Source organism: Mixophyes fleayi, chromosome 2 (assembly GCF_038048845.1).
Source record: "Mixophyes fleayi isolate aMixFle1 chromosome 2, aMixFle1.hap1, whole genome shotgun sequence".
NCBI classification, from domain to species: Eukaryota; Metazoa; Chordata; class Amphibia; order Anura; family Limnodynastidae; genus Mixophyes; species Mixophyes fleayi.
In genome coordinates this window covers 361,776,546-361,789,145 of record NC_134403.1, presented here as the reverse complement: position 1 = coordinate 361,789,145, position 12,600 = coordinate 361,776,546, and the positions used below count along the sequence as shown (strand labels likewise).

Here is a 12,600-nt window from a genome sequence, read left to right as displayed (position 1 = left end):
TTGTCCCGCGGGTGGTAGATTTGGGACGTATCTTATTCACTGCGGTCTGCAGTGGTGAACGGGTGCCAATGAATGGTGCTTGTGAGAAGGAGAGTACGGGGCAATCTTGCATTTCAAAAGCGCTAGGCACGCCCCCATTGGTGTAGCCACGCCCACAATGTGAAGGGTCACACCCCCTGTCTCTATTGAAGAAGGGGCAAGTTTGGGCGGTATGAGTATATAGAGAGCGGCAGCCATTTTGTGAGCTGTGCTTATATACATGAGCACCAGGAACTAGTGACATATCTGAGGCTGTATTCTCATGTATATTAAATTAACTCACAACATGGCTACCTCCACTTTTTAGCCCCTCTACTATTATTTATTACACCGATTACAAATTAAAGTGTTTGTAAAAAAGTAAAAAACTGGTTCATGTTAAATAAATTTCTTTCTTGGCTATACAGTTTAAATGAACACGGTTCAGCAAGACATTTCATAATGAGTCATGTGTCACAAGTGACATCAACGTTCTCTAAATATACATATACATATATCGCTTGTGTGATATAGAGGCTATATTGTACAGAGCTTGAACTTTCATGGAAGTATATATCATATTTTCCATCAGTTTCCCACAATCCTTAGTAATATTGATGATTCGTGTCAGCGGTGTCTGGTTATTGAGTATTTGCAACCTCACAAACAGCAATAGATTCTTTATTGACTGTGTCACTAATTAATAATTGCCGACTATATTACACATGAGTTACACGTCTAACGTTTTTCAAATATTCATCAGTCTGTTCACGTCCAAGGACCTACAGGCAAAAACAAAAGAAATTTTTTAAAAGACCTTATCCAACATTCTAATTGTCTCTTTTATAATACAACAACTGTGTCCTTGCATCTGCAGCGATATCTGTTGTGAGTTTATTCTGAGACTTTTGGAAGCTACACTTGTTTATTTTGGAACTGAGGAATGGAAGGAAATCACCCAAAATGTGTTATTTTTATATGGCTCTTCTTGGCATACACTGCAACCGGTCTGTTCATAAAGCTTATTCTAAAATGAACGCAGTAAGGACGGGGGGAAGGTGGGGAGGGATGGAGAAGTAGTGTTATCATATGGAGGAGCGTAATAAATGTACTTGAGAAAATAATCTTCAGAGACGAAAAAAAAAATTGATGGTAAATTGATTTACAAATGTGCAGTAACGTATAGCAACTAATCCTCAAATAGATTTGATTGATCTAGTGGAAGTTAGACAACGCAAACCAATATCTGCTTATTACTGCACATTACTCTTTGCTATAAATAATGGCCTTTGAGTGAATATTACGCCAATGTGGTTATCGCGCCTGTCACTATCACACCGGGCGAAGTGACTGTGTGGGCTAGACCAAGGAAACTTTCCAGTGAACTGATAGCCGGTTTTCTCATGAATATTGGATCAGCTTACTAAATAGCTGCCTCCAAAGTCTGTAGGCGATAGGTGCAGTTTAAATGATGCAAATTTTTAATCTGTCAATCATTAATTATCTCATACATATTTGCTTAAACTATTTATTAGTGCTTACTGGGCTATATGATCGGAATGCGGTCAATTTTCCGGCAATGCAAATTCCGGCAGGCTAAACGCCGATACTTCCATTCTGGTGACAGCTTCACGATATTGACAGTGTGATTGTCGACATTCATAATGTAGACAATCACAATGCCGACATTGTAAGAGCTATGCCGGCGAGTATTCATGTCGACAGGATAACGACCAACATATCCATTGTCGACAGTACGTACCCAACCCATATGATCCAGTAACACAGAAATGTTGGTCAGGGGGGGTCAGAGGATTGTTTGACTATAGAAAGAACACATGTAAGTCTTGTGTGAACTGTGTGGGGGATTGGTAATAAGGTACAATGACATAGGGAGGTTAAGAGGGTGGTTGAGGAATTTGATAAGCTAAAGTATATATACGGCTTTGTGGTTTTAACTAGGCTGTGTAGGTTCTTCTTTTGAAACAATCAAGAACTTTCATTTTAAAGTTCCAGGGGCCTGATTCATTAAGGATCTTAACTTAAGAAACTTCTTATTTAAGTCTCCTGGACAAAACCATGTTACAATGCAAGGGGTGCAAATGAGTGTTCTGTTTTGCACATAAGTTAAGTACTGACTGTTTTTTCATGTAGCACACAAATACTTGATAGCTTATTTGTACACTGAAATTTAAAGATGATATTTGTGTGCTACATGAAAAAACAGTCAGTATTTAACTTATGTGCAAAACAGAACATTCATTTGCACCCCTTGCATTGTAACATGGTTTTGTCCAGGAGACTTAAATAAGAAGTTTCTTTATTTAAGATCCTTAATGAATCAGGCCCCAGATTATTATACTTTAGTCTTTGTGCCAGACAAGAAAAGGAAACGAGGGGAAAAGCTATGTAATTTATAAGACAACGCATTAATTAGCAGCTATGGATATAACTGTGCAGCTGTAAAATATATGACCAAGGGAAATATCATATTCTTATTAATACATTCAGGATACACATTAAGCTGACAGGTTGCTCAACACCAATAACTAAATGCTGTGATGACTTTTGTTTACAATGTTGATTGTGTCTACTTAGATTTAGGTTATAGCTCTATTTAAATACAGTAGGAATCTATCACTTTTCATATTGGCCAAAGGAATAGCAATAATAAACCTTCAGGTTATATAAAAGTGATACTATCTAAGTAAAATATATATACAAATAAGCTAAAAAATGCAATGTATAATACTAATAGTGTGTAAGTTGCTAATACGTCTTTATGTTAGCCAGTGCATGAATGCAACTGTGTCTTATATGATGAATGAGCATCCATAATACAGCTGCCAAATGTAATAAATAACAATATATGAGATGAGGTGCAGAACTAGCTACAATTAAGCCACTGCAACACAGCCAGATTTAATATGTTTCAGCACTTATTCTGTGTACCAAACACCTATAAAGTATATCCATGACACAGAAAAATCTATCATGATTAGTACGGCCTAAGTAACAACCTAATGGCAACCTTGTTGAGAAAATCATTCATCAAGAAGTGCCTCTGTGCTAAAACGTCTTAGGCGTTATTCAAAGTAGATGTCTGTGTGGGCTACCCTGCGGGCTGAATATCTCCAGCCAGTAATCACATGTGCTTAAGCAGAGCCAATGTGCAGAAAGGTGTCTGACTTTTAGCAGTTTGCAGATGTCACAGACTATATCATGCTCATGGGAGTACATGGGACGTTCATAGCGCATAAATATTCATGAATATTTATACTTACTAAGAAAATTAGTAGTGTGCCCATCTGAGCTCTATACAGGTCTGCTTGATTGTCCTCTTAACCCAAGTACAAGAAGTAATGTGGCTGTTTATCCCAGAATCCCTTGCAATACTGGTGTCATGTCTTGTTCTGCCACTGAGTACATTGCAGTGGCGGATCCAGGGGGGGGGGGGGCGATCGGGGCGATTGCCCCCCCTAGCAGACACTTGCTGCCGACGGCTGCACAGTATGTGCAGGTCCATCCAGCCGTGACAGGCAGGGACAGTGTTCTGCCCGGCTGCTCTGATTGTGTTTAAAACACAATCAGAGCAGCCGGGCAGCACACTGTCCCTGCCTGTCACGGCTGGACGGACCTGCACATACTGTGCAGCCATCGGCAGCCTAAATCGCCCCCCCTAAATCGCCCCGGGTACAGTACTTTTCTAGATCCGCCCCTGGTACATTGTGCTATTTACTAACTTTCCCAGAAATTCCACTCTTGTGGGTAAGTTACCTGTGGAGCATAGTTTCTTGAGATAGATGACTCATCACTGTAAGTCGAGTTTCTATCATTACTGGGGTGAAAACCTATTGGAAAAAGCAACAGTTTAGTTATTTCACTTTACATTTTTATCCTGTCCCTAGTGTAGATCATGTAGACCATGGATGCACAACCCAGGGGCTGACTGAGACCCACAAAGTAACTTTTTACAGCTCACAGGAAGCAAGACATAGGGGACTTGGGATGCCAGGAGAAAAATACACAGTAGTATGTCTGCATTGGTGCCCCGAGTCCCCCATGTGACTGTCCTGTACCGGGCCTCGCTGCGGCTGAGGGAGTAGGGAGTGTGACACTGAATTAGTTGCATTTGTGAAGGGCAACGGAGTCAAGCAGGAAGTCAGAGTCCTCATACAACACAGAGAAGTGATGTGAGACGCCTGGTAAGGGGACGTGGAAGATTGTTGTGTCAAACTTCACCTCTAGTACTGAGGAGAGCAAGGTGACGGTGAGAGGTACAAGGGCAAGGGGAAAGTTATACTGGTAGCCCAACATTGCTCCCGGCCTGAGTCATTAAGGAAGGTAAGGTAAAAAAAGGAGTAAATGTTCTCTGGGACAAAACATGTTAATCAATGCAAGGGGTGCAAATTAGTTTATTATTTTGCACATTAGTTAAATACTGGCTGTTTTTTCATCTAGCACACAAATACGTAATAGCTTTATTTGTACACTGAAATTTAAAGTTGCTCTAGGACATGCCCTACCCCAAATATAAATCTGTCCCCACATTTTACATTTACCTCCCCCTCCAATGCAACATGGTTTTGCCCAGATACAAAGTTACTCCTTTTTTATGCTTTACTCTCCTTAATGATTCAGGTCCCATATGTCTCAGTGTCACCGTGCGCTCCTACTTTTGTCAGCTAATGGAAGGGCAGCAAGAGTCACGGGAGTGGGGAGAGAGAACGTCTATCCAAACTCATCCCTTTCATGCTGCCCTTACATACTGCTGCTTGAGATAAGGTACCCACCTTCCCTCTGGGCAGAAATGCCGTCACCTGGCACTTTTACCATACCAAATGGAAAATTGGAGCAAAGTTAACCATGTCCTTTGACCCAAGTAAACCGTGTCCATTCCTTCCAATGCCAAAGTCAATCCTAGATGGCCACAGCCCTTTAGTTACCGAAAGTTGGCAATGTTAGCAGGTGCTGTGTGCTCTTACTACTTTGCTGAACTTCGACACCTGTGGTCGGGCATGGAAATTGGATACAGTTTGGCATCTATGTCCAAAACAGCGCACATCATGTGTCAACTACCTCGATCGGTATTTTACGCACTTCTAAATGATAATTCAGCACAATTTTTGGTTGAACTTGAAGGACATGTGCTGTCTTCAGCCCTACAAACTGTGTAACTATGTCAAGGCCAGGAAACGTAAAGGTGGCCACATGGGCTGGTGGCCTGTTCCTACTGCTTGGCCCTTGAGCTGAGTGACAGGGTAATTGTTCAGAATGGCAAGACACGCGGGGGGCCACACCGGATTACATCCTGTCTTCTCTCTCACGTCGGTCGGCCAGATCCCTTCGGGCTTTTACAGTTGCCTGTTAGTTTAGAAGATGACTCGCCCTTTAACCACATTTCATCATGCCCAAAAAATAACCCTATACATGTCAATAGATCATTATTATTAGGCATTGAGGTCATTTTGTAGATTGTCCAATATCCCCTGCAAAATCATATTGGTTGTGGTGCTTCCTAAAATTGATTCCTTGGAACCTTAATAATTAACTATGATCATATCAGACAATTTTTGTTTTGCCTCTTGTGGGTCTTACTTTGTCCTACTGGTCTAGGTTCTGGTGTATATCCAAAGTTACTTTCTCCAAGGCTGTCCGACTCGATGGTTTTCAGATCACTGACATTCTTCTCTGGAGATTTCCTAGCAGTGAAAAAATAAATAAAGATCTTTATTTTCCCTTAATATATTAGCCAAAATATTAATTAAACCCTATTAAATATTATATAGTTAACATGGAAACCATCTATATTTTTGAGAGGACAATTCGTATACTAGTGATTGAAAAGACAATGTGAAATGCCATGTTCTCTATATAATAAAAGAGTACCTGAGTCACTCCACAACTAATACCCTGCAGAGGTCAAAGTCCATGGGGTAGATTTATTAAAACTTCTTCAAAGGAAATGTGGGGGTATTTCCCATAGCAGCCAATCAGATTATAGCTATCATTTATATAGTACACTCTAGAACAGTGATGGCTAACCTGTGACACTCCAGGTGGTGTGAAACTACAAGCCCCAGCATGCTTTGCCAGTAAAAAACTAGCTGATAGCTGGCAAAGCATGCTGGGGCTTGTAGTTTCACACCACCTGGAGTGTCACAGGTTAGCCATCACTGCTCTAGAAAATGATAGCTAGAATCTGATTGGTTGCTATGGGTAACTCCTCCCCTTTTCCTTTGTAGAAGGCTCAGTAAATCTACTCCCAGATCTTATACTGATAAGACTTTATATGAATGAACCAGTTCTATATATTTTGGAATGATGGAGCTTCACCTCTGTCCTGTTTCAAATGCACTAAAGAACCAGTAATTATTCAGTCCAATGTTTCTTCTCATCCGTGTCGTATTACCCCTGCCCCTGCTACCTCTCTCTTCAACACTGCTACCCAATAACAACACCTACTAACCCATTGACGTAATTGTGATTGGAGAATCAGTGGGAAAACCAGAGCAGAACATTATCACACATCAGTAACAGGTCAAGTTAAAATAAAAAAATCAAGTTGCCGTTTTCAGGGACTCTTGGAAAACCTGTTGTGGTAACAGATAAATGAGCAGGAGAAGGTGTTTCATTGTCTTATATGAAACACAACACTGCACAAAAAAAAATATTTCATATACTGGAGCGACACCAGAGCAAATCTGATATTTCTCTCACATAACGTCAGTATAAATGTCATCGCTGACACTGCAAAAGGAATTCCACCGGCAGCTCTGTTCCTCGCCTCACGGTGACATTGCTAGTAATAAAATGAGCGGCGAGATCTCCTGTGCAGCTGAAATAATATCGCCTTAAATCTTATAGGACGTACGTTGTGACTGTAAATCACAGCCACAGTATTTATCATGATGGAGGACTTACCATGTATCACTCTGATAGCTGGTCTCTGGAAGGAGACAGACGGAAATGTTAGTAAAGTGGTAAAATATATGGATATAATAATATAATTCTCACTGACTATATGAAGATGCCTATTGTATAACACAATGGGTAAAACAAAGCATCAGGAGGTAGGTGTAGATAGCAAGAGGGTAGATTGTGGCGGTTATATGTACGAAGCGCTCTGGATGTGCACTGCAATATGGCTTGGTTTGGTTCCCCCACCCCTGCTGGAGTTAGGTGAGTAATAGGTGGAGAACAATGGTATTTGTTTGTTTTTTACAGTATTTTTTCTTACTGTATTCCTGTGGCTATTTTACAGTTTTTCTTTATATTTGCAGTACATTTGCTCTGGATACCAAGGCATGCTGGCACTTTTGGTTCTACCCAAGCACTACAGGCATGCCGGGACTTGCTGGGACCATTAGTGCACCAGCAGTCCTGGTTTGGACTAGAAGTGCCCAGTGCAGATATGAATATTGTTGCCCCACAAACATCACAAAATGAATATAAATGCAGAGAAACCCTTGTTACATAGCTCAAAAAATATTTTAGTAGTTCCACAAGCAGCAGCCTGACCAAGCAGTCATTGTAGTTCCACATTAGTTTAGAACACATTTTTACCCTGGCACCAACATCCCCAGGCGTGCCAGGCAGAACCTCAGTGCTGTTCAGCACAGGGTAGTTGACTCCCCTCACCCTGAGCGGCTGGAGCACATTATGGTAGGGAGACTCCACTTTCCTGTGATCATGTGACCAGCCCAGCTTGGCAAAGCCTGGTGCAGGTTACTGCTTTAGCATGAGAACCCACTCCTGCTTTTCCCTTACTCCTAGTGGTAATCTTACCTGCCAATTGTATATCTCTCACCTCCGGGAGATGCCAGAGGGGGACGGGTCACTGCGTATTACACCATGGTGGCCTCACCTCAGTGGTGAAATTATGCAATCGTTATTAAGTGGGCAGGGCAGACGCAAGATTTGTAGAGGGGGGTTTCCACACCACGCCGCCAGTGGACGTGACCAGCATGCATGGGGGCGTGGCTATAATTTTAGACAGTGCTTGGCTGCTCTCCAACTCTTCCTATCCCCATCATATACATGGGCAATGCTGTGTGCACTACTGTTAGGTGCATGTAGCTCTCCCTTTTCAAGCAGAGTCGTGTGAAGCAGGAGCAGGGTCCAGACACCTCAATTATACAGTGCCCCAGGCTTAGAGGGGGGTTTCCAGGCACAAGGAACCCCCCCCCCCTCTGTTTGCCTATGCAGGGGATAGAAAAACGGCTACTCTCAAAGACCCTTCCTGAATTCGGAAGTATATTAGGCTACAGTGATCTTGTTTTGGGGAAGAAGTGGGGGGGGGGGGCTTTTTTTATTTATTCATTTTCTAACGTAGTAAGGTTCTGCCAGTCAGTTGATTATGATGGCAGGTATATCTTTGTTCCGCCTACAGCTTCACCCTCTGGCCACACTCATACGTAGATTTTAAGTTGCACCAGTTTTTTGATTTGCAATTCAAAATACAAATGTTCAGAAACATTTTTGCCTTAACATTCTGACGCATTTTGTCTGGCAGCATCTCGCTGCTAATTCAATTCCCCCCCTAAATGTCTAAAAGTAGTCAAATATAATATTGGGACATTTGTATCTTCTATGTGGACATTAGTTTATGTTACTTCAAATTAACATTTCTCTAATAGCAAATGCATGAGAAATAAGTCTTGCTAATCTCCGTGCCTCTGCTGAATGTTGTGTCCTGAAGCACAATTAATCATAATGCGAAGGGATAATACATTGTAAATCTATATACATTTTAGTGGTGTACATTCTGTTCCATGCAGGGGAATGCAAATGAGTTGTTGGTAAGCACAGATCAAAGCCCACACTTTATATAAGACACATTTTCAGTCATTATAAAGACATTTACTGTACTACAGACCTTTGCTGAACAATTGCTTTTAAATGACGTATTGCTATTTCTGAAATAATGCCCCGAATAATAGATTGTGCACTGTAAAACCATTTAGCTGTATTTCTGGTATTTGGAGGGGAAAAAAAACATTTATGTATCCCTTATAAGTGTCTGATAATAGACTTAGTCATTTAAATTTAAAGATATTTTTAAAAGGGACAGTTTAAAGTGAAAAAAAAAAAATATGTTTGGGGGCAGCAAGGTGGCTTAGTGGTTAGCACTTCTGCCTCACAACACTGGGGTCAGGAGTTCAATTCCCGACCATGGCCTTATCTGTGTGGAGTTTGTATGTTCTGCCCGTGTTTGCGTGGGTTTCCTCCGGGTGCTCCGGTTTCCTCCCACACTCCAAAAACATACTAGTAGGTTAATTGGCTGCTATCAAGTTGACCTAGTCTGTCTGTCTGTTTGTTTATGTATGATAGGGAATTTAGACTGTAAGCCCCAATGGACTGATGAGGGACTGATGTGAGTGAGTTCTCTGTACAACGCTGCAGAATTAGTGGCGCTATATAAATAGCTGATGATGATCTGGTGCATTTTGACAATCTAAAATCCCTTGAAAATATGATTACGGTCAATACGCACCTTTACCCTACACACATGTGTGTCTCATTTATCAAGCTCATTAGATGCACCATGAAACGCGTTGGGTTTGTAGCAGCACACATGGCTGCTCTGCCCTGCACACATCAAGATGCGCATCTATTCCCGGCTGCAAATTTTAAGGTGTGCAGGAAAAAATTTGTGAAGAGATGCACAGTGCAAAAGGGAAAGCGTCACAAAAGTCTATGAGGCTGATTCAATTAGGAGCGAGGTTCCACAGTGACTCTCAGCTAGGGTTATATACGCATTACTGCATTAGGTCCTGTCTGTGAGTCCATCAGTCCAGAGCGCTTCTGTTACCTAGGAGACTGCAAGCCCGGTTCTCTGCCCTCTTACATAAAATGACATTTTAAAAATGATAATTGTCAGCAAAGGGATAAGACAGACAGCTATATATATATATATATATATATATATATATATATATATATATATATATAGTGAGTTTAAATGCACTTTTCTACTTATATAGAGTTTAAATGTTTGAAGATTTAGTGAAAAATACAGTGAAACTATAATACTATATACTGCATATCCTATCTGAGTTTACAAATCTCACTATGAGAACAGATTGATTTAAACAACCAATGAGCGTGATTAAAAAAAAAGAGATAATCCCACATTTATGAGACTCTTCGGGTCCTACAGGGTAATAGGAGATTGATGAGATGAATTTTGCATGAAAGCCGCTGTTCTATTACAGATAATGGCTTTCCTATAATAATACCCAGCCATCTCCTAGGCATATTCTTTTATGTCACCGGAATGTAGAAAGTAACAGTGGATAAATCCATGTCTGTCCTTACCTCTTTTTTTCTTCCTGCGACAACATATTACTATAATTACGATAATGGCAATCAGCAGCAGTAACCCAGCAAGGGATCCAAAGACAGCGATGAGAATTATGTCTGTCCGACTCAGGAATGGGCCGCTTCCTGGAAAAGATTGCAAGGAAAATACAGAACTTTTTAAAACATATTATATCAGGTTGCACTGTATAGTAGTGGGTAGTCCCAGAACTGAACAACAAATCCTATTAAGGATAAATGTGCAAACCATCATTGGGATGCAGCACTAACAACATCCCCCAGGTGTAGGCAAATCTTTATTATTGACCAAAATAAAGGACATCATAACAAGTGTATTATAGCAGAAGCGTCATTTTATATCATACTTGTCAACTATGAAGATTACCCCTCCGGGTGATCTTCAACGTTGGGCGTGTCTTGGGGGCATGGGCATGCTAATCACATCCTTAGGCCCCACCCTCTGTTTTGCAATATCAATTTTGGCCTATTATAGCAGGGGGTGGGACCAGGATGACACGTTTAGCCCCACCCCCACCCACATCACCAAGGAAGTGAGCAGGATTCGGGAGGTTGCACTGCTCTCCCGGGAGTCCGGGAGAGCTCCCAAAAAATCGGGAGTCTCCCGGACATTCCGGGAAACTAGACAGCTATGTTTTATATTACACTACTTTGTAATACTGTATATCACATTTCAAATGATATATTCTGCAAAGTTCTGTTTACTTGTAGTATGAATGGAGTGTATTGTGGAGCATTGCAAGACCAAAGACCAATGTCATATGCATAGCTGCCAACATTATTAAAACAAATTCCACGGATGCTTTGATGCTACTTATGACAATTTGCATTACCACCCACTTTGCGATACATTTATGGAATTTGCTTATAATGCTTTATCTCCCAACACTTGTGCATTAGTACCGTCACCACGGTGATAGCTGTAATAGCTGTGTATTATTACCGTTACTACGGTAATTTCTCAGCTGATTTATGCTCGCAGCTCCATGAGCCGTGAGCAAAAATCCCTAGTAACGGTAATAATGCTCAGCCGCGTTGTTCGAAGGAGCAATGCAGCTGATTGAATCTACCCCTTGGAATCTTGAAATTGAGGCAAAATAAGCCAGGCCGCATTCCAACCAAACCCCGCCCACAAATGATACTGATTTAATCAAACTCCACCCCCTTTGATTAAGCCCTGTCCCTTTTGCAGCCCGCGAATCGGGATGTCTGTTGGGAGGTATGAGTGTTAATTGTTTTGAATTTTAAATACAACAGTTCTGAAAATATTAACACCTAATACAGTAAGGGCAGTCAAGATATGGAATTCATTGCCAGGGAAGGTTGTGATGGCAGATTCAATAGATATGTTTAAGAAAGGGTTAGACAAATTTTTAGCGGAAAGGTGTATCCAGGGATACGACCGTCAATTTAAAATAAAGGATAGTAGTGGATATAGGGTAAAATTGGATTGCAATATTGAGTCTGGGGGGATTTTCAAAATTGAAACAGATGGGCGGTTGCCTACTCTGGATTAATTTCAAATATAAGTGCAGGATCGCAGAAGATCCAAAATAGGTTGAACTTGATGGACTGGTGTCTTTTTTCAACCTCATCAACTATGTTACTATGTTACTAATACCCAGGGAATAAGGACAGTAATAATATTTTTAGCTATAAACTAAAAATGATATAAAATGTGATGTGATTTGGAGGAAGCTTGTAGCGTGATCAGCCAGCTCCTGGTTGGCAGTACGAATTTCCATGAAATCACATTAACCAGGCTGGCTGGCATAGGCGCTAGCTATAGTATTTTATGGTGGGCAAAACTATACACAGAAATATTCAAGCATAGTTTTTGGTAAATGTACGTAAGAAGAGTAATAAAAAAGCGTGTTTGTGTGTTTTTGTTGAGTTGGTCGCATCTCAAGCAGAGTCGAGTGCAAAAACAGCAGCTCTTGTCCTGTCAGACATGCAAGTGAGCATAGGAGGAAACTTTTAAAAATGATTGGGGAGTGTGCTATTGTTACCCCCCAACCCCCCCCCCCCCCCAATATAACTGAAAAATGCCATGCATAGACATGGGTAGTGAGGTGCTCAAGCAGCACACAGAGCTGGTTCCTATGCAAGTGGGAGTTTAAGTGCAGCCATAGTGTACAGATGACGCCTGAATTGAGTCCTAAGACCCACTCCCACCACTCAACTAATGAGGTGGCCAGGAACCGGGAGGTTGCCCTGCTCTCCCTGAAATCCGGGAGGACT

The 12,600-nt window shown here is 41.3% G+C and overlaps 1 protein-coding gene across 1 annotated transcript in view; it reads right to left on the bottom strand.

The window, feature by feature from the left end:
* Positions 1 to 450: 450 nt before the first annotated feature.
* IGSF5 (immunoglobulin superfamily member 5) overlaps positions 451 to 12,600 on the bottom strand; it is a 37,891-nt gene continuing 25,741 nt past the window's right edge. Inside the window, exons 5-9 of the mRNA XM_075197268.1 lie at positions 10,339 to 10,467; positions 6,943 to 6,967; positions 5,617 to 5,720; positions 3,796 to 3,869; positions 451 to 800 (exon numbers count right to left, since the gene is read on the bottom strand). Of these exons, the coding sequence (XP_075053369.1) occupies positions 738 to 800; positions 3,796 to 3,869; positions 5,617 to 5,720; positions 6,943 to 6,967; positions 10,339 to 10,467 (395 nt within the window). The 3' untranslated portion in view covers positions 451 to 737. The remainder of the gene's footprint in view (positions 801 to 3,795; positions 3,870 to 5,616; positions 5,721 to 6,942; positions 6,968 to 10,338; positions 10,468 to 12,600) is intronic.